This window comes from Schistocerca americana, chromosome 2 (assembly GCF_021461395.2).
Source record: "Schistocerca americana isolate TAMUIC-IGC-003095 chromosome 2, iqSchAmer2.1, whole genome shotgun sequence".
Lineage (NCBI taxonomy): Eukaryota > Metazoa > Arthropoda > Insecta > Orthoptera > Acrididae > Schistocerca > Schistocerca americana.
In genome coordinates, this window is record NC_060120.1 from 1,107,678,028 (window position 1) to 1,107,704,585 (window position 26,558).

At 42.0% G+C, this 26,558-nt stretch overlaps 1 protein-coding gene across 1 annotated transcript in view; it reads right to left on the reverse strand.

Moving 5' to 3' along the window:
* LOC124594709 (PDF receptor-like) overlaps window positions 1-26,558 on the reverse strand; it is a 397,833-nt gene that overhangs the window by 93,143 nt on the left and 278,132 nt on the right. Inside the window, exon 7 of the mRNA XM_047133076.1 lies at window positions 1,980-2,082. Within this exon, the coding sequence (XP_046989032.1) occupies window positions 1,980-2,082 (103 nt within the window). The remainder of the gene's footprint in view (window positions 1-1,979; window positions 2,083-26,558) is intronic.

The window sequence follows — 26,558 nt, forward strand, 5'->3', positions numbered from 1 at the left end:
CCTGTGAGCTAGGATGAAGACCTGACAGCCGAAGACTGGCAAGCGGGAGTCCGTGGTTCGAGTCCGGGACACTAGCCTTGCCCCGCCGCGCCGCTCCGCTGGTCGACGCACAACAAACGCGGCCGCTTAGAGAAGAGAAACACTGGGACGCCACATCCAAGGTATCACCATCCGATGTACGACTTTGCTCGCAATAATTAAACGGGCCACCTCGCGTTGCGCGTCTCCAGTCAACTGGGCGAGACGGCGACACGAGATACACACCGCTACGCGTAATCAGACGCCGCCGCCGCTGCCGCAGCAGAAGACTTCACAAACGACACAGCTGCCGCTCTCCGAACCAGAACATTCAGTAAGATACAGTTGTATAAATCTTCAATAAAAGTTATCTTATGTAAAAATGATGTTTCATTCGACCTCATACCCGAGGCAAGGAAGAACCCACCCTGCCCACATGTTGTTAAGAGAGAAAAGTTAATTTATTTAATATTTTCACCCTGAAAGAATGCTTTAGAATGCTCATCCTGACAATTGACAGCATCGAAAGAGAAAACCCAGTTACATTTAGTGACAGAAGTGTTACATTAAGTGTCACAACTGTTACAAATTAAAGTACAGCTGCTCACAGACGTCTAGTGTGACTGTAATTATTGTATGACAGGGAAACTTGTCAGAGATGTTAATCAGTTAACGCAGAACTGATTTACGCTAGGAAATAATTAGTTCCAATTTTTTCTGCAGTGTGCAAATCTGGCACTGTAAACTGTTTGTATGTTGGTATGACATCCATGCTTTCATTTGACAAGCAATGAAGTGAGTGAACAATGTAGCTACAGAGAAACTGTTACCTCAATATAGCATACAGATGATGCAGCAACGAAAACATCATGATCTATAGCAAAGTTCTGAATTTGCTCATCGGTTTCCGGCATAGATCGAAGATAATGACGTGCCCTGGCAATATTCATTGGAGTGACCAGGCCCATTTTACAGTACAGGGTGCGGCGAATACACAGAACTGCCGAATTTGGGTTATTGTTAATCCCCATGGTGTGAACGAAGAGCCATTGCGCTCGCCTTATTTGACTAGTGTGGATTCGCGAGCACCTTTATTCTCGGTCCAGCCTTCTACGGAAGGGAGTACACCAAGAAAGCCTGTCAGGTGTACCGGACGTCTTCGCGTTATCGAGAACTCCTTGTACAACGTGTGATACCTGCTTTGGAAAAGCGCAACTGAGTGGAAGCCAATGTTTTCATGCAGAATGCGGCAACATCTCATGTCCTTTGCCCAGTGAAATATCTACTTAATCGAACCTTCCACGAAAGAGGTATATCCAGAGATATTCCAGATGCATGGCCTGCGAGATCACCTGATCTGAATCCATGTTACTTTTGGCTTGGTGATATCCAAAATAACGCGTTTACCAGGAACATGTTCTGTCTCTGCTATATACGAAGGCGACTGTATAGGAACTTGTCGCTTCTATCCTACAGGAACTTCTGCGAGCAGCTGTTGATCAGGTCGTTATATGGATGTAGCATCTCGTCCATGTCTCCAGTGCTTTAATAATAAAATCAACATTATGCATTTCTCACTTGTTTGACCTTTCCTTCCCAAGTCCCGTCCCTAATCCATTACATGTGGAAACATTTATATACCTCTTTCTTATGTTCATAGCGCCAGATCTGCACCTGATGGCCAAAACTGGTACTAATTATGTTCCAGCGTAAATCGGTTCCGCATTAACGCACTAGAATATCCACAAGTTTCGATGCTATAAGATGATTACAGACTGGACATTTGAGTTGTTGCACTTTAATTACAACCACCCGGTACTTACGACAACAGCAGGCGAACTGCCGACTGATAACCCTACAAAATATTATAAACAGTTTTATTAATCAAAGCCTCGTATGTGACTGCTGTGAAGAAGCAACAATGATTTACACACAGCACATATAATCTGATTGAGACGGACCTGTGACGGCGTTGTGCAGGTAGAGCCCCTCGACGAACATCCACATGAACATGGACGTCCTGGCGTACTCCAGAAGCACGTACGACGCCTCGCACAGCACTGGCTGCAACAAAGAATTACATATAATATTATTGTAATTTCGAAAGGAGAATATAGATCTACATCTACATTTACTCTACATAGATACTCCGTAAGCCACCGTTCCACAGTTGTGAGCAGAGCTACATAATAGACAAGCCCCAAGCTCTCGTTTTTTTAAGAAAATTCTTATCAGTAGCCTCAAGTAGACCCGAGGAGTCCCGCGAGGTAGCTGCGAGGTCTTAGGCGCCTTGCCATGGTTCACGCGGCTCCCTCCGTCGGAGGTTCGAGTCCTTCCTCGGGCGTAGGTGTGTGTGTTGTCCTTAGTGTACGTTAGTTTAAGTTAGATTAAGCAGTGTGTAAGTCTCGGGACCGATGACCTCAGCAGTTTGGTACAATACGAACTTACCACAAATTTCCAATATTTAAGTGGCAGCACAGGATTAAAATCTGGATTATGGGGTAGGGTTCTGAAACGCGCTGCTTGAAACAATAAACCCAGGACACCGAGCCTTCTGCCTTGCCTTATTTTCAGATTACGATTCTATGTGACTAGTTGTACCATAAATCTGCTATGTAATTATTATACGGTCCAAATTTTAAAACTGTCCAAAGTAGTGGGAGGAGCTATAGTAGAAGCAGTCATCTGGCAACTACGACGTGGTGACATGTTAAAGATTCCACATTAAAACCAGGAGGTGCTTCGGCCTGATTCACATTCTGTCAAAGTGCGCTATGCGCTACTCTGCTGATTCAGAATCCTTCCAGAACCACAGAAAACAATCAGTCCAACCAGTGCCCTCCGCAGTATCCATGGACAGTGATGCATGTAAAAGAACTGTGAGAGAGCAAGCGCCCTCAGTCCTAGAGAGAAGACTGCAAAGAAACTATACGATGGTTTCAGACGCAACCTTCTCAAGAATACCGTAGAGTAAGAATTAGTCGTCCGCAGCTCGTGGTCGTGCGGTAGCGTTCTCGCTTCCCCCGCCCGGGTTCCCACGTTCGATTCCCGGCGGGGTCAGGGATTTTCTCTGCCTCGTGATGACTGGGTGTTGTGTGATGTCCTTAGGTTAGTTAGGTTTAAGTAGTTCTAAGTTCTATGCGACTTATGTCCATAGATGTTAAGTCCCATAGTGTTCACAGCCATTTCAACCATTTTTTTAAGAATTAGTCGGTACCGGTGAAACATTGTGTGGGAAATAGTTGCGGAGCATTTCTTGCTTCATGAAGTCTGCAGCATAGGGTACAGGTTTGCATACAGGCAGATTCCAGTCAATGAGAAACTAGCAGGCATACACCTCATGCAGATAAACTTCTGCGGCAGATGCGGTGAATTGGAAACTCTGGAGCGCAGTATTTTGTGTAGAGTGTCAGAGTTGTAAATAGTAAGCCTGATCACAGAACCGCACCGAATCATTTTGTATCAATAGTAACCACTGAACCAGTCCTTAAGCCATTTTCTTCTTGCAAGACATCAGCCAACACACAGAAAGTCGCCCGTACAGCGTACTCCATCCTCCACCTGTACATTGCCCATTTACAATTTTTGATTTACCTATGGGGGATCATGACCAGTTGGGGTAATGTATCATTCAATGGCCTCGAGTTGACTGTTTTTCCTTACGACAGCACAAGACATTACACAAAAAGAAGCTGACATTATTGTATGGGAACAGCGTGTGACAGACAGCGTGAAACGCATGCTGACAAACTACGTGCGCTCACGTGTTGCGTCAGTACTTTTGTTTTTACTAATTTTAGGAAGGTGAAATGTCAGCCATCTTGGTACGTTAACTGATATGAGGTCCTTTTTCTGAGATGGAAGTACAAAGTAAAGTATCATTAATATTATTCCTTTCGTTAAGAGAAGTATAAATCACTATTTTGATGAGTAATTATAATTTTTTAAGGAGATACATTATTTGCAATTTACTGACTGATTTATTACACAAGTAATTAAATTTAGTTGAATGGAGGTATATTTAACTTGTTTCTTAGGTCAGTTTTTAAAAATTCATTAACCACTGGTCAGGTAAAAGTTCATAAATCAAGAACCATAAGGTATGATTTTGAATCTCGTGCAAACCTTGCTACATACGTTTTTAGGACAGGCATAACAATTCTGATTCTTGTTTACCTTGTGAGTGCGATATTGTGGTATAACGGAGGAAGCAAGAGCTTTTGAAGACACCACAGACTGATTGCCGGGCTGTTGGGAGGCGACTGCTAGACAATTCCATCTATCAACTATTAAAATACTACGGTCAGTCTATTAGAAGCAACGAAACCAATCTAGATGGGATACAAACGGCTGTCTGGACGTTCTTCTTGCATGTAATATCAACAGATAACAAGCTGGTGCGCAACCGTCTTTCGGGCGAGTGATGTGAATACAATAATGTCGTGTGACGAGGGCCTCCCGTGGGGTAGACCGTTCGCCTGGTGCAAGTCTTTCGATGTGACGCGACTTCGGCGACTTGCGCGTCGATGGGGATAAAATGATGATGGTTAGGACAACACAACACCCAGTCCCTGAGCGGAGAAAATCTCTGACCCAGCCGGGAATCGAACCGAGGCCCTTAAGATTGACGGTCTGTCGCGCTGACCACTTTTTTTTTTATTCACCAAAAACAGTAACAAAAATGGCTACAATGAAATGACATAAATAAGGTGACAGATAATTGCTGTCATAAATTACAGCATTCAAAAGATGAGTCTTTAGCAGTAGCACAATTTAGCACCTTCACTGTCACCTTCGACTGGTGGCAGTTCAGCATGCACATTTTCTTCTTCTGCAGTCGGTTCCTCATCATCATTTCCCAGACCAAAATTAATCATTCAGTAAATCCTTGATGTGTGTTTCTCCCAGGGTAAATTACATGGACAGAAGAGAAGTCCCGAACAGCGACATCGCAAAATATTTCACTGCCTTGTTATTTTTGTCAATTCCAGCCTTCTAAACGCATCTATAGGGAGTTCAAGATCTTCCTTTATATCAGACACTAGATGTTTCTCACCATATTCTTGTATCTGCTGTACTGCTGATTTATTTTTCATGTGTGACTTGCAGGTGAGGTTAGGGCCGGGAACGTGACCCAATCCATTCTCTCTCTACTAGGAATCCAGTTCCTAACCTATACCCATTCGGTTGAAGACAATTCGGAGCATGTTACCATATTTCTTATTGTGATTCTGATATTTGAGTATTTTCTCGAATTCATTTTCCATATACATCTTGTATTCAATATGTTCATCGCTCCCAATATTGTTAAAAACATAACTTGTATATTTGCCCATTAACCAAATCACTGCGTTATTTTTCGCCTGAGGGTAGTAACTTTCCTCTGGTCTGAAGAAAACGTTAGTCGGTACATCGTTTGCTGAAGTTCTTGTTATTTGAGCAATTTTCTCCCTTGTCCACCTCCAGTTGATAATCCTATCTCCACAAGTGTAACGATGAGGCACACTATCAACGAGGTTGCATTTGCTGCAGAGGTTTGTGTCACTTAAACCGATGGCAAAGAGACGCTCATTAGTGCTGATGATGTTATTGACTACCTTGTACCACGCTGTTCTCACGTCAGACGAAAGAACATCACTACTGATGTTTTTCCAGACCACATTCCATGCTATTCCAGCATATTTGGTTTCTATGTTATTTTTCCTTTCATGTTTCCGTCTTTCAGCTAAAATCGCCTTTGCTGTAACGTTTTACGAGTTTAAAATATTTTTGCTGAAATAACTTAGTTCAAGATAATACTTCCTAATGTGTTTCAGCTTAAAACTTATTTTTTGTATATTTATCGGCGGCTCTACACTTTCTGGCCTGACAATATCGTATAGTTTTGCTGTAATGTACCCTGGATCATTACACATTATGCTCCATGTTCGTTTGACATACAATGCCATCGCTTTAGACTTGATGTCGGTTAGATCCATTCCTCCATTGCTTGGATCCAAAACTGCTGTCTTCACCGGCACTCGAAACAATTCCCCTTTCCACAAGAACTTTGCTAAGGTGGACATGATCGTCTTCGCCACCATTTATGGAATGGGGAGAACCTGTGCCATGTAGTAGGCCTCGGATAAAATATACGTGTTGATAAACAGTACTCTCTGGAACTGGTATATGCTACGTTGACAGCTTTCAATCAAAGCTCCTTTGTTTTTTCTTGCCACCTCTCGCCAATTTATTGCTATCATTTTTAAAAGGGACGTTGTCAATGCCATTCCAAGAGCTTTGTGTTCATTAACATGGTCCGCCCACTCAATGCGTAAGTTAGCAAGCCGCTTTATATTTAGAAATTTACTTTTATTTTCATTTACCCTCACACCTGATGCGGAACAGTATTTTGGAGTATCATCTCTAGTTGTGTCACATCTGTTTGGTCTCTGATGATTACGCCCACATCGTCCGCGTAAGCACCAACCACGGTCTTTGTTCCTTGAATGGTAATGCCTGTCAGTCTGTGCTGTGGCTGTCTCAGGGGAGGTTCCAGCGGTACAACGAACAGGAGCATGGATAAGGGACTTCCTTGGGTAACACCCCTTTTTATTTCAATATTTTTTGTCAGTTGACAGTTAACGCAGATTTGTGCAGTAACACCCATAGCCATGTTCTTGATGATGTCGATGGTTTTTGGCAGGAAGTCCATTCGGCGCATTATCTCTATCAGGTATTTGTGAATAATTTGATCAAATGCCTTATGGAAGTCTATGAAAAGCAGTCCACATTTTATGTTACTAGCCTGCGCAAGCGCAGTGGCATCGCGATACAAAGCCGCAGTTTGTAAAATCGTTCTTCTAAAAGCACAAGTCTGCTGTTGGCCTATGATGTCAGCAGTGCATAATGTAAAGCGCTTGTTAATTACTCGAGCTATAATTTTATAATCTGAATTTAAAAGCGAAATCGGCCGTAGGTTGTTTATTTTTTTGCAGCCTCTGTTCTTCGGGATCAACACGATTTTGCATTGTTTGAACTCTGCAGGCACTGGCTTTCCTTGTAAGACTTCATTGACAATTTCGGAGAACTGTTCGCCCATTAGGGACCAAAATCGTTTATAGAAATCAATGGGCAATCCGTCAGGTCCTGGAGATTTTCTAGCAGGGGAGCTGCACACGATTTCTAATACATCTTCCTCGGTGATGTCCGAAGAAATGTTCTCATCATCATCTCGCTATATTCGTGGAAGATATGTACCAAAGAGCTCATCGTATTCTTCTTCGTTTGATTCCCCTGACGCATACATACTTTCATAGTACGCTGAGATCTCTTTAATTATTTCCTTCTGGGTGGTGATTATGGTACCATCATCTATTTGAAGTTCATCCATGAAACTTCTTCTTCTATTCTTGGCGTGTCTGACAAGGTGGTACAATGCAGCAGTCTCATCTTCAGTGACTGACTTTGCTTTGGATTTTATTTTAAGTCCCTCCAGTTCCTTACGTTTCAGACTTATTAACTTTGCTTTTATTTTCTTTATGTCTTTTAATCTTGTAGGAATTGCATCTGTCTGATCGTAGAGGTCCCTGAGCACGATGTAGTAGAATTCTACAGTCTGTTTCCTTTCTCTGGCCATATCTAAACTAAAAGACATTAAAACTTTCCTTAGCTTCGGTTTCGCTCGTTGTGTCCACCACTCTATCACACTTGGAAAGTTGTTCAGTGAACGAAGACACATTTCCCAAGCTCTGGTTAGGGCATCTTGTAAGTCTTCTTCTGATAATAACGATATATTTAGATTCCACTGGCTTCTTACTCTTCGGGTGGGTTGTGGTGATAAATTTACGCAGGTCAACAACGCACTGTGATCGGAAAAACTAACGGGAACAGTTTCTGTTTTCAGTACTTTATCTGCTAAATTTTCCGATACGTAAATTCTGTCAGTTCTACTACAGGAATTCGCAACAATATGAGTGAAGTTCACCATTGTTGGGTATTTTATTTCCCACGCATCTTTTAATTTTAAATCAACAACAAGACGTCTCAAGTCAGTTGAGTAATTGAAGTTGGGGATTTGATCCTTTCGACTCAATACACAATTAAAATCTCCCCCTATTATAAGTTGGAGGGGGTTTTTCCTCAGTAAATAAATTACGCTTTCATTGAAGAATGTGGCTCTTGCAGCTCTATTACTGCTGCCAGAAGGAGCATATAAATTGACTATAGTAACTCCTGCTACATTTCTTCCAATACCTCGCCCCGATTCTAATTTATCAACGTCATGTACGAGGATGCCTTCACTAACTATAATGGCCGTGCCAACATTCGTTTCAGTGGAAATATTGTAAAAATCAACGTAATTGGAAAAATTTAATTGTGGGTATACCACTTCCTGTAGGAGAGCAATATCCGTAGCTGACTCGTACAGAAACTGTTTCAGAGCAGCTATTTTAACATCCGACTGTATCCTATTAATGTTTAACGTGGTAATCGTATATGACTGTAACATAGGGGAGTGACATTTTCCCACTAGTCTATCATTTCATGCCACTCCATGCCGGATACTTCCTGAGAATCTGACTGGAGACCACCGTCACGGTTTGCATTAGAACCTTTCTTTTTACTTTTCTTGCGGTTTGCATTGACACTAACCTTCACCGAATGTCTGCTCCGCCCACCCCCTGAGCAGTTTTCCACCGAGAGCGGTGTCGGTGGATCTGAGGGGCAGTCGTGTGCCACCATCTCGTCTGCCAAAGGCGGCGCAGAAGCAGTTTGCAAACATTCTTCCAATGCCCCATCACTTCTATGAACACTTTCGTTTACTGTTTGTGTATTATTGCTGTAAAACTCCACTTCTTCGTCTTGGGATTTGGGCTGTGACGTCGCCTGCTGTTGACAATCACTCGCTACCTCGTCATGTTTGCTTTCAGTTGCATCCGCGAGTGAATCTGTCTGCATTGATTGACGTACGGGTACTGCAGCGCGGGGTTGTGGCGTCACCAAGAGCAGCGCATTGCCATCTACTGGCGCGTCCAGCGCTACAGAATGGGACTCTGATGTCACTTCGAACTGTTCGGGTGATGGTAGCGTATTCGATTTGTCTACTGATGTACTTGACTCAGAGTTCGAATCTATCCTGACAATATTGTCTGAAACAGTTTCCAGTACTGTTTTCTGAATGTCACCTACAGCTTTCAGCGACAGGTTGATATCTTCTTCATCTGTGCTACTGCCGTCACAAGTTCGACGTCTCTTGTTAGTGGCTATACTACTTTTTCCAGCCGGATTGTCTACAGTGTCTTTCCTGAGTAATGGTGGAAATGCTTCAAGAGTATTTTGTGGCCTGTCGTATACATTCCCCGAAATGCTGGAAACTTCACCACCCGTCATCTGATTTTCAGTCACAAGATCAGCCAATGTTAACCTTTTACGCTGTTGTAAATTATTCTGCAATATAAACACCTTTTTTGGACAGTTTTTCCGGAGATGCCCACTTTCATTACATATACGACAAGTCAAAGTCTGTCCATTGTATATAACGTGCGCTTTGTAGCCACAAACCAAAATATGAGATGGAATGTTTTGTTTGACTTGCATATCGACAGAACGAACACCACTAAAGCATTGCAATCTATGCTGGCTTCACCATCGTTCATTACGAATTTGCCTGATGTCACCGTATTTAGCTAATGCGTCTTTTAAGTAGCAGTTTTCTACCTCAGGGGGCAAATTAAATACTCTGACTTGTTTAAAATCAACATCAGCATTTGAAATGGTAACTGTACTCACCGAACTATCGCGATGGCGGAATTCAGCTTTTTCTTCAAATTTCTGCAAAATTCGTTCCAGCACCAACGGGGAAAGCAGCTTCACAAAAAAGCAGTATTGCTCCAAGTCATAATAAGCAGTGTGCGTCTGATCCGAAGTAATGCCAATAACGTCAACGATCCAGTCATGGATTTCTAGTGAACTTGGCTGAACATGACGGGTTCCTTTGTCAAATCCAAATCTTAGGGTAAGCTTTCTGGGAAACATTGTTGCCATATCAGCAGTTAACAGCTCGCGAAAACAAGGAAACTAAAATGCTGCATCACCACAATCACAATTTTACACAACACTGTTACGCAGAGTCATGAAATCCAAACAGAAGCGCCACAGCGCGTCCGCTCAGGACGGCCGGAAAAGCCGATATTCTGGTCCCAGATAAACGAAACTTTTGTGTAATTGCTTGTCAGAAGGGTATGAACGATAATACAACTATATTTTTAAATTATTTCACAATGCGAACCAAACTGCGATCTCTGTTACCGTTGCTAAGCAGAGATATATCATTCTCAGCTACCGGGGGCGGACGATTTAAATATAGAAAAGCTGAATCAACTGGAACTTTAAATACGTTTACCAACAAGCGCTCTTAACCTGAGGCTGTAATGTTGGTTGAAAAGGCCGTTTATAGAGTTTTGGCGTATAAAGGTGTACTGAAGAACTGTCTGGCAGGGGAAACACAAAATATGAATGAGTCATTCATCAATGTAACATGGGCAGGATCACCTACAAATCTATTTGTGGAATACCACTTCACTGAGGATTAGTACGTACGATGCTGTCATCAACTACATTGAAGGTAATACCGATAGACTGAAAGCGAGTGAAGACTGCTTGGAGTACGTCAGTCGTACTGGTGAAACTGGATAAGGAGAAAGTCGACATGCCAAAAGGGCCCAAGGAGGAAAGACCTTTGAATAGAAGTAAGAGGATGCAGTCAGACAGTGTACAAGATGATAAGGTCCACAGTGCTGCCGCATTTCAGCTGTTTTTCCATTAAAATATAAGTTTTTATTTAAATTAACTCGTAATTGCAATTTCTTGTTTTCCCAGAAACTATAGAAGATAGACTCTTGATTTTTTTCACAGTTTAATTTATGATACCCATATGATATTTCAACTCTAGAATGGCACTGATAGCTTGTATATTTTCACTAAAATTCACAAAAATTTAAGGAAGAAACGTAATAGAAATTCAACAACCAAAACATTCTGTGCTAACCCCTAGAATATATACTACAAATAAACTAGAGGAGAAAGTACTTCAATTTTGTATAATAACCTGCAACAGTTTCATTAAAGTGCATGATGCAGTTCTTGAGAAAATGAGTCACGATATTAGCAAATTAGAGGGATAGACCACTCATACTCCTCGTAATAATTGGCAATGCAACATTAAAATAACTTGAGACGACAAGAGGAGCCGTAGACCCAATGTTGGCCAAACATGACGCCGAAAATGTTAGAACATCCTCAGACTTTGCGTGTTTGGGGTCTCGTTTACTTGCCAAAAATTAACCTTATGCTGATTTCGAGTCTACAGCACGAATTATTCCGAACGCGCCGCCTGGCTAACTCACTTGCTGACGTAATAGCATTTGCGTACGTGACGCGGAGAGGAGAGAGTGGTGTTATCCGTGACTTGGCGCAGCTCGTGGTGACACGTCACTCGCATTAGCAAGTCGCCTCTACACGGCGAGGGGAGCGCCCACTTAACGCACTGCGGCCGTAATACAGTCCCGCCCCGCCAGGGGGCTGAGTGAGGGCTGCTCGGAGGCGGCTGCAGCGTGGTGGTAGGGGGGGGGGGGTGGCGGTAATAATCCGCTAACAGCGTCTCGCGGCTGCCGCGTATCGCAGTCAGGCGTCTGCTTCTGCGTCCGCGCGGTTTATTAAGTCGGCGAGGGAAGGCGGTCCGCACGGCCGAGCACTCACTCCGAGTCAATTATAATTTCTGAACACCGCGGCTTAGGCTGCTGACGCCAGCAAGTTGTGGTGCAACCCCCTCCAGGAGCGGAAAACTATTATCACTCCATCAGAATTAAGATAATTAGAGATTAATGTGCCTTTGATATTACTATATCAGTTAATGTTGAGTAGGCTTATAATTTGATTTGTGTTGTTATGTGTTCTGAAAAAGCAGACGGGAGATACGAAGTACACAGTAATGATACCATGCTATCCAGGAACAAAAGAGGAATCGCGTTTAACGTCCCATCGACAACGATATCAACACAGACGGATCTCAAGCTCGGACTGTTTCAAGGATGGTGAACGAAATCAGCAATGCCATTCCGCAGGGATCAGTCCCGGCGTTTGCCTGCAGCGATTTAAGGAAATTACTGATAAACTAAATATGGATGGTCGGAGGCTGATTTGAACCGCCTCCCTTCCGAATGCTGGTCCGCTGATGACAGTGCCACTAAAGCGGAGTTACTAAACACGGTTTTCCGAAAGTTCTTCACCAAAGAAAAAGAAGTAAATATTCCTGAATTACAACCAAGAACAACTGCCAAGATGAGAAGCAAAGCAAAGCAACTTAAATCACTTAATAAAGGCAAGACCTCCGGCCCAGATTGTATACCAGTCAGGTTCCTTTCGGAGTATTCTGATACAATAGCTCCATATTTAGCAATTATAGACAACCGCTCGCTCACAGAAAGATCCGTATATAAAGACTGGAAAATTGCTCAAGTCTCACCAATACCCAAAGAGGGAAATAGGAGTAATCCGCTAAATTACTGCCCCATATCACTAACCTCACAGAATAGAGTAGCATGGAGAGCTGCATCAAACCAGTCTAAGGACTGAAGACCAGAACAACAACAACAACAACAACAACATCACTAACGTCGATTTGCAGTACTGTTTTAGAACATATACTGTGTTGTAACATTATGAATTACCTCGCAGAAAACGATTTATTGACACATAGCACCGATTCAGAAAATATCGTTCTTGTCAAACACAACTAGCTCTTAATGTTCACGAAGTAATGAGTGTTATCGACTGGGGATGTCAAGTTGATTTCATATTTATAGATTTTCAGAACGCTTTCGACACTGATCCTCACAATTGTCTGCTAACCAAACTACGTCCGACTAGATTCGTGATTTCCTGTCAGAAAGGTCACAGATTATAGTAATAGACGGAAAGTCGTCAAGTAAAACAGAAATACTATCCGGCGTTGCCCAAGGAAGTGTTACAGGCCCTCTATTGTTCCTCATCTATATTAACGACACAGAAGACAATCTCAGTAGCCCTCTTAGATTATTTTCAGATGATGCTGTCATTTCCCGTCTTGTAAAGTCATCAGATGACCAAACTAAATTGAATGTGGCTTATATAAGACATCTGCATGGTGCGAAAAGTAACAACTGACCCTGAATAAATAAAGTGTGAAGTTATTCACATGAGTACTAAAGAAATCCGCTAAATTTCGATTACGTGATAAGTCACATAAATCTTTAGGCTGTAAATCCTACTAAATACTTAGGAATTATAATTACAAGTAACTTAAACTGGAACGATCACACAGATAATGTTGTGGGTAGAGCAGACCAAAGACTGCTATTCATTGGCAGAACACTTAGATCAGGGGCGGGCAAACGTTGCACGCGGCTCATGAGCGCACAGCGCTGCACGTGGGCTGCTCGTGTGCTATCGTCGACCGGGGCAGTGGCGACAGCCGGCAGGTTGCGGCAGTGTAGTGTCAGGCTAAGCTGCGGATGTTGATGCGAAGCGACCACTACGTAGTGAACGTTGTATTTCAAGAACCGGAAAATGCAGAGTGAAACAAGGAAACGGAGAAGTGGAGATTTTCTAGCTTTTTTTCTTTGTGCAAAAACGTGAAATTTCGAAATGTTTAATATGTGGCAGTATTCTCGCTGGTCATCGGAAGTTTAGTATTGAAGGCCATAATAATAAAGTTCACAAGGACGAGTACAATTTACTGTCGGATTCTGAGCGGATGGGGAAATTGACTGAGCTTAAGAAAGCGATCTGACGGTACTAGATGAATCTGACGCAGTTGCTGTTGTCACGAGAGATCTGCAACCATCTTTCGTCATGTCTCTCATTTAACTCATTTAAAATTTTATGGAGCACAGTTTTCAATTTTTCAGGGCGACAACAATAATAGCTCAGCGGTACGTGCAAGTTATAAGATTGCGCTTAATATAGCGAGAGTTGGAAAACCATTTGCTGAATTAATAAGTCTCGGTTAAGAGCAAACATCAGTGACGAAAATTTACGTAACTGTTTGTCTGTATGTAGAAATTTTGTTCCAGATATTAAACGTATTGTAAACTCCACCTGTGATAATTACGTGAAACGTGTCTTAGGTAATAGCTAATCTTTCAAACCATGTTTTGTTTCAAGCACTCCCACTTCCCTTATTCCTCCATTCAGTAAAGCAAGCTAGGAAACAAAACGCATTACAGAGGAGGGAGCGGACAGAACGTATGGTGGGGAGGGGAGATAAGCGGGTGGCCAGCTTGCCCCTGTGTGCACACAGAACATCTGTTAACTGCACGCGTGCAAGTGCACTGCACACATGCAGGATTCCTGCCCGCCCCTGACTTAGATGGTGCAACAGGTCTACTAAAGAGATTGCTTACACCACGCTTGTCCGCCCTATTCTGGAGTATTGCTGTGCAGTGTGGGATCCGCATCAGATGGGACTGACAGATGATATCTAAACGGTCAGAGAAGGGCAGATCGTTTTTTTTACCATCGCGAAAAGGGGGGGAGGGGATAGTGCCACAGACATGATACGTGAATCGTAGTAGCAATCATTAAAATAAAGCATTTTTCTTGCGACGGGAAGAGATTTGAATTACCAGTTTTCTCCTCCGAATCCGAAAGCATCCTGTAGGCACCCATCTACCTAGAGAGAAATGATCATCACGATAAAATAAAAGAGATCAGGGCTCTTACAGAAAAATTTATGTGCTCGTTTTTCTCGCATGCTGTTCGAGAGTGGAACGGTAAAGAGACAGCTTGAAGGCGGTTCATTGAACCCTCTGACAGGCACTTTATTCTGAATATCAGAGTAACCACGCAGACGTAGACTAAACCCTGCACCACCTTCCGTGCTATGGTATAGAGAGTTACCATCTATGTAAGTGTCTTGAAGAGTTGTTAAGTAATAGAACCTTGCCCGCTGTCAGGGACGCCATTTGTTGAGCAGAGACAAGGGTAGCGTCAGAAATGCTCCACAGAAGTGTGGCAGGATTGCTCATGTTCTTTACACACAGCTTTCCGGTGGATATGATGAGCAGCAATCTGCGACTGTTCGCTGAGGACACTGTGCTGTACAGAGCAGTCTCTTCACTGACTGACTGTAAGAGGATACAGCATGACGTTGTGTGGGCAGCAGTGTGATGAACTGTGGGTGGCTCTAAATGCACAGAAATGTAACATGATCGGATGACTGGGGAAAAGTCGTATAATGTTGGAACACAGCATTAGAGCTGGGCTGTTTCCCACTGTGGTACCGTCCAACGACCACAGCGCTGCATCAGAGTCGGTAACACATATCGATACCACAGACATCAGTGATATCTCGCTGCAATCTGCTACGACAAACGGGAAGTGCTCCGCAAGACCACACCCCAATCTGAGAACTGCAGCGCCCTCGCACGGAGGTCAACGTAGAGCCAAGCATAGATATACTCTGCCCCGTGCGTGTCGTCAGCTGAAGCAGTCAACATCATCGAGTAGGCCCAGTGTCAGTCAAGTCTCAGATGGACAAGTGCTTTTGTAAATGTCGAACATTGTGCCTCAAGGAAAGTTTGTTATTTGGTGCATCAAGTGACACTCTGATAGTCAGTGACAGCTGTAAGTTGTCAGACGCTCCTATGGAAATGGACTCTATGAAGTTAAGTAAATCTTTTTATATGTGATAAAGTGAACTAACGTTTCATGTATTGTAATTCCTATAAGCTATCTCCCCGAGCAATCAGAGAACCAGTAGTTATGTCTCGATAACTGTAGTTTCCTCTGGTCATAACACATAAAGCTATAACTATCTAGGCGTCATTTTCCAAAACGACATGGAAGGAAACAACCACATACGATCGATAGTACAGACGTCAAAGGCCAAACTTCCTTTCATTGGGAGAAGTCTAGAAACGTGTAGCCATCTATAGAGAAGACTGCATGTAGAACTCTATTGCGACTTATTTGTGAGTACTGCTCGAGTGCTCGGATCCCTACCAAGTCGAATTAAAGGAAAACATCGAAGTAGTGCAGAGCTATGCTTCTAGATTTGTTATGGATTAGCTCGATCTACACTACTGGCCATTAAAATTGCTACACCACGAAGATGACGTGCTACAGACGCGAAATTTAACCGACAGGAAGAAGATGCTGTGATATGCAAATGATTAACTTTTCAGCGCATTCACACAAGGTTGGCGCCGGTGGCAACACCTACAACGTGCTGACATGAGAAAAGTTTCCAACCGATTTCTGATACACAAACAGCATTTGTCCAGCGTTGCCTGCTGAAACGTTGTTGTGATGCCTCGTGTAAGGAGGAGAAATGTGCACCATCACGTTTCCGTCGGATTGTAGCTTATCGCAATTGCGGTTTATCGTATCGCGACATTGCTGCTCGCGTTGGTCGAGATCCAATGACTGTTAGCAGAATATGGAATCGGTGTGTTCAGGAGGGTAATAGGGAACGCCGTGCTGGATCCCAACGGCCTCGTATCATTAGCAGTCGTGATGACTGGCATCTTATCTAGATCCCTGAGTTAACAGATGGGGACGTTTACAAGACAACAACCTTCTGCACGAACAGTTCAACGACGTTTGCAGCAGCATTGACTATCAGCTCTGAGACCATGGCTGCGGTTACCCTTGACGCTGCATCACAGACAGGAGCGCTTGCGGTGGTGTACTCAACGACGAACCTGGGTGCACGAATGGCAAAACGTCATTTTTTCCGATGGATCCAGGTTCTTTTTACAGCATCATGATGGTCGAATCCGTGTTTGGCGACATCGCGGTGAACGCACACTGGAAGCGTGTATTCGTCATCGCCATACTGGCGTATCACCCGGCCTGATGGTACGGGGTGCCATTGCCTACACGTCTCGGTCACCTCTTGTTCGCATTGACGGCACTATGGACAGTGGACGTTACATTTCAGATGTGTTACGACCGGTGGCTCTCCCTTCGTTCGATCCCTGCGAAACCCTACATTTCAGCAGAATAATGCACGACCGCATGTTGCATGTCCTGTACGGGCCTTCTTGGATACAGAAAATGTTCGACTGCTGCCCTGGCCAGCACATTCTCCAGATCTCTCACCAATTGAAAACGTCTGGCCAATGGTGGTCGAGCAACTGGTTCGTCACAATACGCCAGTCACTACTCTAGATGAACTGTGGTATCGTGTTGAAGCTGCATGAGCAGCTGTACTTGTACACGCCATCCAAGCTCTGTTTGACTCAATGCCCAGGCGTATCAAGGCAGTTATTACGGCCAGAGGTGGTTGTTCTGGGTACTGATTTCTCAGGATCTATGCACCCAAATTGCGTGAAAATGTGATCACATGTCAGTTCTAGTATAATATATTTTGTCCAATGAATACCTGGTTATCATCTGCATTTCTTCTCCGTGTAGCAATTTTAATGGCCAGTAGTGCACATGCGGGTATTACTGAATTGCTTGATGAACTCAAATAGGAATCCTTGGAGGAAAGAGGACCTTCTTTTCGCGATACAGTCTTGAGAAGACTTAGAAAACTGGCGGTTTCATCTGGCTGAAAAAAAGATTCTACTGCCACTAATGCTCATTTTTTGTGAGACCCACTATCTGAGAGCAGATGAGGAAAGTGCAACAATATAGTGCGATTAAAAGTACTTGACAGTCGACGTCTTTTACTTGGTGCTACAGTGCCGCCACATCGGCTGCCAGCTACTGCTTGGTTACAGGCGACATATAAACACGGCGGGTCACTTCATAAATGTGATTGGAAGGGGCTGCCTCGAGGTATGACACAAATGCGACGTGCTCTGTTGACAGCATATTTTAAGCGACCAGTCACTAAACTGGGGCCGATGATGCCTTTTGTAGCCTTGAATCTAAGCTCATGTCCTAACCGAACCACAACCTAGTGACGTGAGACCCGTTCGAGAAAACTGTGGCCAACATTCAAAGGCCAAACAAGAATGACGATCGTTTTGTTCACGGCAATTAAAGCTAACCTCTGGGAGCAAATTCGAGACTGAAACATTTCCGTTTAAGCGCTAAAAGCAAACTGTTAGTTCTCGCTATCACTGGTTACCTGAAACTATTCTAATATTGGCTACACGAGATGCCGCTTTACCAAACGACGAGCAGGCGTGGCTGGCATTTCATTGCAGACTAGAGGCGACACAGGCAGATTCCAAACGAGAACAGAATGGTACGAAGTAAAATACAAGCAAATGATAAAGTCTGTATGATGATTACAGTGACGCGGCAGAGTATAAGAAATAAAAAATGCAGTTAAACCAATTAACTAAATATAAATAACAATGAATTTTTTAAAATAGAATTGGAAAAGTGGATGCCTTCGACGAGATTCGGACCTACGACCTTCCAAACGTTAGACTTGTAAGTTTACAACTGCGCTAGGCCACTGACACGGTCTCGTAACTTACGCGTCTCGTGAACCAGTGGCCACGATGAATTGCAACCACGCAATGTTGTACGACATTTTTTAGTGTAAGCAGATCTCTGTGATTACAGTAACAGTATATCAGTTGTTGAAACGCGTATTTTTCCGAAGATCCAGTAATGTTCCGTTTGTGCTGTACGTGGAACACGCGTGTTCCGTTAGCACGGTTTGTTATGTGTGTGTGTGTGTGTGTGTGTGTTTGTGTGTGTGTGTGTGTGAGTGTGTGAAAGAGAGAGAGCGAGAGGGAGGGAGAAGATGCGAAAGGAAACGGCTGGACTGAGGATTCGAACATATGAAGAAAGCCAGAGAAGCAACTGGAATTGAACTGACCAACTGTTGTGGCAATTTGGCAGAGGCGGACTTATCGGCAGTGACATTGAACATTCTGACTGGAGGCAGCCAGGTCGAACGCATGAAATATCAAGTATTAAGTAATTTTAATCGGGCCGCATTAGTGGTGCAAGATACTGTCCACCAACCTTACATGGTCACATGCGTGCTACATACCGTATGTATGTAGGTGTCTGTGCAGCTGTAGATAATTTTTTCTGACTGTAGTTGTAAGTACTTCAGGAGTCAGTAATTTTCGCCGAGATGGCGTTCTCCGTTGTAAGTTAAATCGGAACAGTCCTTCGACCATGAACACACTAGGGATGCGGCAGAGTAGCTGTTCTGCCGTTACAGTGAATCAATATCCTACAAACTAACGTAACCGACCAGCCTTCCATAAACTAAAAAAAATTAGGATAGTCTGATTTACTATACAAAGAAGAGCCCCGAGTTCTGTCTGCAGGTTTTAAACCACCTCCACAGTTAAAGCTGCAACTCACCCGGACTCAATTTATTCCGTCGACATCACCTATTTCGATGTCTGGTGCAGTCTGTCTCCAGACCACGTAGTTGTACATTTTAGGAGCCACGTTGGCATAGTTTAACAGAGTGCAGTGGGTACAGAAAGTCCAATGAAAATTGCCATATAGTTAGAGCAACAGTTGACGGTCTTGTGATCTCTCAGGTTTCCTCAGTGCGACTGATTAACAGTGTGCTTCCAGGTGTTATGTCAGTTTGTTGTTTCCATGTTGCCGGCCTCTGTGGTCGAGCGCTTCTGGGCGCTTCAGTCCGGAACCGCGCTGCTGCTACGGTCATAGGTTCGAATCTTGCCTCAGGCATGGATGTGTGTGATGTAATTAGGTTAGTTAGGTTGAAGTAGTTCTAAGTTTAGGGGACTGATGACCTCAGATGTTAAGTCCCATAGTGCTTAGAGGCATTGGAACCATTTCTTTTCATGTCCATAAAATTGCAACAACAAGTCAGGAGAACACCCGGAAGCCCACTATTAGTTAACTACCTTATTGCTCGCTACTTGCAACCATCCGGAATTACAACGTCAAGTCGCAGTTACGACGCACCCCTAACATAGGCGCATCCATGGCACCGCTGAGGTAGGCTGCAACTTTCTAGAACAATGTGAGGTCGTTAGACAACATTTATCTTGTTCGCCTTCAAGTATGTGTTCTATTTCCTAATTCTGTAAGTGACCTTTGATTGTGTTGTTCTTCTTGACTGACTAACGTTTGTCTCCCTGTTCAACGATTACTGTGTTGTAACCAAGTATGTTCTCCACCTGTATCAGTGCCTTTTAACTTGTTCGATCATGTGAGCTACATTGTTAACGTGTCCGTGGGCCTTTTTCAAAATACATTTTTATGACAGAAAAGCGGCACATCAAGAAGCAATTATCCGAATAGAGCGGAAATGGATAGCAGTGGTACAGGGTTTCACAGGCACTGAGATATCTACATTTACATCTGTGTCTACATGGCTACTCTGCAAATTACACTTAAGTGCCTGGCAGAGGATTCATCGAACCACCTCCACAATAATTCTTTGTTATTGCACTCACGAAGAGCGTGTGGAAGAAACGAACATCTATATCTTCCTTGCGAGCTCTCATTTCCATTATTTTATTATGGTTATCGTTTCTCCTTACGTAGGTCGCTGTGAAAAAAATATGTTTGCATTCTGAGCAGAAATTTGGTGATTGAAATTTCGTCTGAAGGTAGTGCAACAACGAGAAACACCTTTGTTTTAATGATCTCCACCCCAAATCCTGTATCACGTCCATGACACTCTCCGCTATTTCTGAATAATGCAAAACGTGTTGTTCTCCTTTGAACATCTCAACGATCTCCATTAATGCTATCGTGCAAGGATCACTCAGTGCAGCAGTAATCTAAACTAGGATGGGTGTTCGTAGTGTAGGCTGTCTCTTTAGTAGATCTGTGGCATATTCTAAGTGATCTGCCAATAAAATGTGGTCTTGCTGAGCTGTAAGCCATGGTTGGCTTGACATGAACTTCCACAAAGCGCGACGTAGAATATCGTCGACTTACCGTTGCGCTCTAAGGGTGCAGGGGATGTCAACTAAAGGGGTTCAGCTGTCAAAAGAATGGCACCCCAGAACATCACTCCCGGTCGTCGGCCGTATGGTGGGCGACAATCAGGTTGGTATACCACCACTGTCTGGGGCATCCCCAGGGACGTCTTCGGCCTGGGAGAGAGCCCTAATGACCAGTGAAGACGTGCCTTGAGGCACCCCAGCGGGGGCTATTCCGCTTACGAGACTAATCCACCTGAAGTAAGGCATATTGCAACAGCATGCTAGTTACTCACAGAGTCAAGGTCGTTGTGCCATCAGTGTGTGCCAATATCTTCCAGTCGCCACGTGTGGCTTCAGTAAGAGTGTTTTCTGTCCAACTATTGACATGACACAAGAACAAACACCAGATGTAAGTGAATTGTGATAGCTTTGGCCATAATTAGAGAATACAATAAAACAAATGAACTTGTACCGTGCACAATAACGTGAAATTTTAAAATTTTCTTTCACTTGTATAAGAACACATGTTATACTGTTTGTGAATCAACCATTATTGCTCGCTCTTTGGACAAAGGTCAGATTTGCCACGTCTTTCGAAATACCTGCACATTTCGCCCCGTACACGTGGAGCTACAGTACTTATGCTCACTCAAATTATTAGTGTAACTGATACTTTACTTCAAAATTCTACAGAACACCTTCTCTTGTTTTTTTTTCAGATGGCCCATATGTGCAAAAGGAAAAAGCCAAGTGCTTCATAGTCCAAGGAAGATATGAAACGTTAAGTAACAACTGTTATAGGCAGCTCCTCTGGATAAACTGCCAGCAATGTGCTACACGGTTTCACGAAATATGCGTGGGTGCAAAAGGACGAAAAATGATTACATGTGGAAAATGCTTGTGATTTTCACACTGAAATACACTGGGTGGAATAGCATCTTGAGTGTGTGGAATTGGTTCACTATTTTGTGACACATTTGTCATGTTTCTTTAATACTTTGTTCGTGAGAAGGAATTTCGACGTATTGTATACTGAAATGTACTCACAGTTAAAATACCATAATAGTATCACGACAGATTTCTTTAACAAGTTTCGATTCTTATTACATAGCAATTACAGCTGAAATGAGCGGAATAGCCCCACTGTACTCTACAACCAGACAACCAGAAGGTTGGTTTGCGGTGCCATACACAGCGCTCTTGCAACACAGCGGTAGGTAAGTCGACAATAGTGTACGCTCCGATTTGTTGCCGTTCATGGCAAGCTATCCTGGGTTTAAATTTCGGCAATGGACGGCCTGGCTGCACACGAGACTTTCTACTGCTGTATGCTTGTCAAACCCTATCTTGGACAGCATCCTCAATGGATCTCTCCCCAAGTGACAAACATTTGGAGCATTATGCTAAGGGTCCTCTAACCAGCTCGGAATTTTGACTATCTAACACCCCAGCTGGACGGAATTTGGCAATATGTCTGTCAGCAGGATACCTAACCGCTCTGTCAGTCAATGGCCAGCAAGATAACTTGTATATATGCAAGAGGTGGACGTATACGTTGTTGACTAGCGCAATTTGTGTATACCTTCCTCTTAAACAAATTATCTAATTTTTCTGAAATTGTAATCAGTTGCTTGTCTGTACATGCACATCACATCTACATTCGGACAATTCCTCCGTGGTGCAATGTCTTTTTTGGCTTGAAGTATATACATATTTAACTGGGTGGAGTTGTGCTATCTCCGATCGTCCTTAATCTTTCATCTCGTCTGGTATGCTTTGCAATTTTGAAGACATGGCAGAATGACACAAGTAGTTGGAGATCGTATAGTATCAGACAATGGGCAAATCCTGACAATGAAGTGTTTGATACTGGGGATTGAAGTAACAATCTAATGCATATTGAACTTTGTGTTATGTCATACATTAAATCACATACATTTTATTTTAAAATTGGGAATAATTGTTGTAAGGGTTTCTATTGCTTGTGTCTGCATATGCGTAAGTATGGTATTTTCAGAAAAAGGACCGCCATTCCACCATAGCTGTTGGAACACAGAAAGTCAGTTAACGACATGTAAAGGAAACGTTCATGGAATTAATACAGGGAACTTGAGTTAAAGGTAAATGCAGGAAACATTCAGTTAATTATTAAATTCGTTTTCTTTTATATGCCCTGCTAAATATGATGTTAGGGCCAAATCGATTTCAAGAAATGTCAAAGGTTTATTTAGACAATTCCGTAATAAATTTCACTGTCTGGTATGTATCTACATGTCTTCTGAATCTAAGTATTAAATTAGTTTTGCTCAACTCAGCTTATTTAAGGAAACATAATTAAAGTCGTAATATAAACAACTCATCAATTACTCAAAGTCTCGACTGTAAATGACAAATTAATTTAATGAGCAGTGACTACACTTTTCTTTTTATGCAATTATAAATCCTAAATAAGTTCACATATACTGAAATTCACTTAGGATTGTAAAAAATTATTATGCCTCTTGAATTTCTTGTCCTCATGGTTTCTGGTGTCAAACCATTAGCTATAAACAGACGTGAAATTACAACACTACCATTTGCAGTACCCAGTTACTTATATAGTAACAATGTACTTGGTTTGAATTTTGAGTTTCTGTTGTTTGTGCGCAGTGTCTCGTTTGTTCTGATTGTGTTGACATTATCCCAGACTGTTCCAATGTTTCTTAAATACTGTTATGCAGAAATGAATTTCTAAATTTTGTGAGAGAAACCAAGCAGAAAGAAGGAAGAAAAGAACGAGAAAAATAAATGTGTAGATAGGTGTTTCAACTGCTTACATCATAAACTCTAGCTCCCATTTTGCTAATGATGTGAACAATCCACACTAGACACAAGGAAAGCTAAGCCAGAAAGAATTATAATCTTTCCTTGCTAACATCTAGCAAAAGAGTTTAGTATTAGTGTATATAACACTAGAAAAAGACTCATATTGACAATGGACAGTACTAAAAGCGAAATGTGCTTCATTAACTTACATGATTGTCATCTGCTCTTATTGGAAAAGAGTTACAAATTTTGGTTGAAATATTTTGGAAACATTCTTCATGAAGGGAAGGAAATTGACAACTCTGGGCTTCAACTGGCATGAAAAGATGTAAATATGAATAGCACATCAAGATAATCACGAGTGAAGACTAATGTCAAAATATACTTGAATCAACCAAGAAATTTAAGCACAAAATAGATTTTAAACAATGAAAAAAATTTAAGTATATTGCTCTGAGTTTGCCTAAAATTATTTTCTAATCCTGTTAGTAGAAACTTCAGTCCTGATGGAGATTTAAGACCTGTAGTAAAGTTGTAAGGATGGGGGTAGCTTTATTAGAAGTAATAATAAAAAAAACAACTAAACTCCATCTGAACAGGTAAGATCCTAATGGTACTGACTGGCTGCTGTCAACCTCTACCTACAGGGGTCACTGGATGTGGAGCAGCAATAATATCAAGGAGAAAATAGTAAAGGAAAAGAGACATATGCTATAGTAGATACGATAAGAATAATTTCCACACAGATACATCAGACGTGAAGAAGCTATAATCAATTGAATGAACGGTTGCTAGCAGAACTAAAGCCAAAAATTCAGGTAAAAAGCAAACAGTATAATCAAAACAGACAGACCTCTGGACAAGAGTGTGATACTGTCAAAATATGAGTACAAACTACAGATTAGCAATGGATAATTTGAAAGTTTAAAATTTAGTGAGGACGCTTGGTTCAGTGAGGTAGGGTCCTAACTGAATGGGCTCATATGTACACTTGAAAAATTTAAAAACGTTTTTATGAGGATCAACAGTAATAGTGCAACTGTGAATACTTTTGTAGAAGAGAAAGAGTTTTCCTGAGAAAAATAGTGATTTTCATCTTGTAAAAGACATATTTTTTAACTGTGATGAAAAAGACCAAGACAGATAACACAAATGATGTCAGAACTACACATACTGTTGACTCATATTGTCCACAGTTACAGAATACTAGAGAGATTTCATAGATCAGTAATAAAGAATGTGTATATTAACAGGTGTCAGGAGGTGACAGATGGTTATTTTATACATTTCTGTGGGGATAGTGATGATAATTTCATAATGTTGAGTATGATATGTAATGACAAATTTATACTTGACTTGTATTGCAACTTAGTGTTTTTGTAAATGTGTGAGATTTCTGGGAGACTCAGTGTGGAGTACTATTAGCAGAGTCGAATTTGTAGCTGCTGAATTTGCATGTACATTTACAATGATATATGTCAGTAATAAAATTGGGTGGCATTGCTCTATTTTGTTAAGGTTTTGTGTAAAAGCATGTTAAAAATTAATAAACAAACTGATTGACTGTAGCAGAAATAGATGATCCAGAAAACTTCTGCGACGCACTTAAATGTGATTTTCAGAGTATCCGTGCAGATGTAAATGTGGATGAAAAAAATGAGGACGTAAGAAAGCATTAGTATTTGTGCCCTGAGGGTGTGATGACCTCTTTTCATGGTATATATCTGGTGATCACTGTGCCCCAAGTCATGTATAAAATTCCTGATTTTCGTCCTTCAGAGCTGTATCACTTCTTCTACTTCTCTGTGAATCTTTATCCATCATAAATTACCATCTTCTGCAAACTTATCTCGTATCTTGTTAGACAGCCAGGACTCATATGTATCAAGTGATGTGTAATCTCGCAGTTAGAGGGAAAATTATTTAGTCATGCTAGGTAGGTAAGAATAGATTTTTCTCTTTTCTAAGAAATAAAATTTTCCCAACTAGAGTAACATACGGTCAGCTTTACTTTTCTGTAAGGGAAAAAATATTAACACTTGCACATGAGTTGTGAGAAATTTATATCCTGTGGTTTTGAAAGGAAAGATGTATTTTACTGTTTCTGATGGAAAATATTATTCTACATAATGCTGTCCCTAATACAAACGTCAATTCACACCTCATCTCATGTTGATTTTTCCCCATCTTGTTAAGGTTTGTGTTAGGGAGGGCAATGGACAAGAATAGTCCATGCACATGTGTCAGGCACTATGCCAAAGTGATGCAGAGGATAACACATCAGCTTAGTATGGATGACCCTTGGTTCAAATTCTGGCCTTGACAAAAATTTTAATTTGTTACTGTCCTTATCAAAGATACAGTTGAGACTCACTATATCTCCAGGAAAATGCAATTACATCAGATAAACTAATCACCTTCACCTAAAGTACAGACAGGATTTCAACATTATATAAAAAGCTGGGTTGATATTACATTGTTGGAGAGCCTCACCAATACAGACATTCTAAGAAGGGTATAATGAAGATGGCCTGAGGTGTTAATTGAAGCTTGTGCTAGAGAAGGCACTTCGCATGCAGACTGTACAGCTGTGTCAGCCACAATTCCAGGGTGGTGTAGTGTCTGCCTATTAAACAGGAGACCAAAGTCTCTTCCTTGGAACAAATTTTATTTCATTACTTCATGTTCTATCATTTTCGAAGATATAGTTGACACTAAATATGTCTTCAGGAATATGTAATACCGTATACTGTTTTGGGCAATGATTTTAAAGAGATGATTAGGTGAGGTTGTCTACATTTACTACATTGATGAAATGCAAGGTTATAATTGTGGGAATATAAGTCTGATGAAGTTGCAAAGAAGGTTAATGTGAAG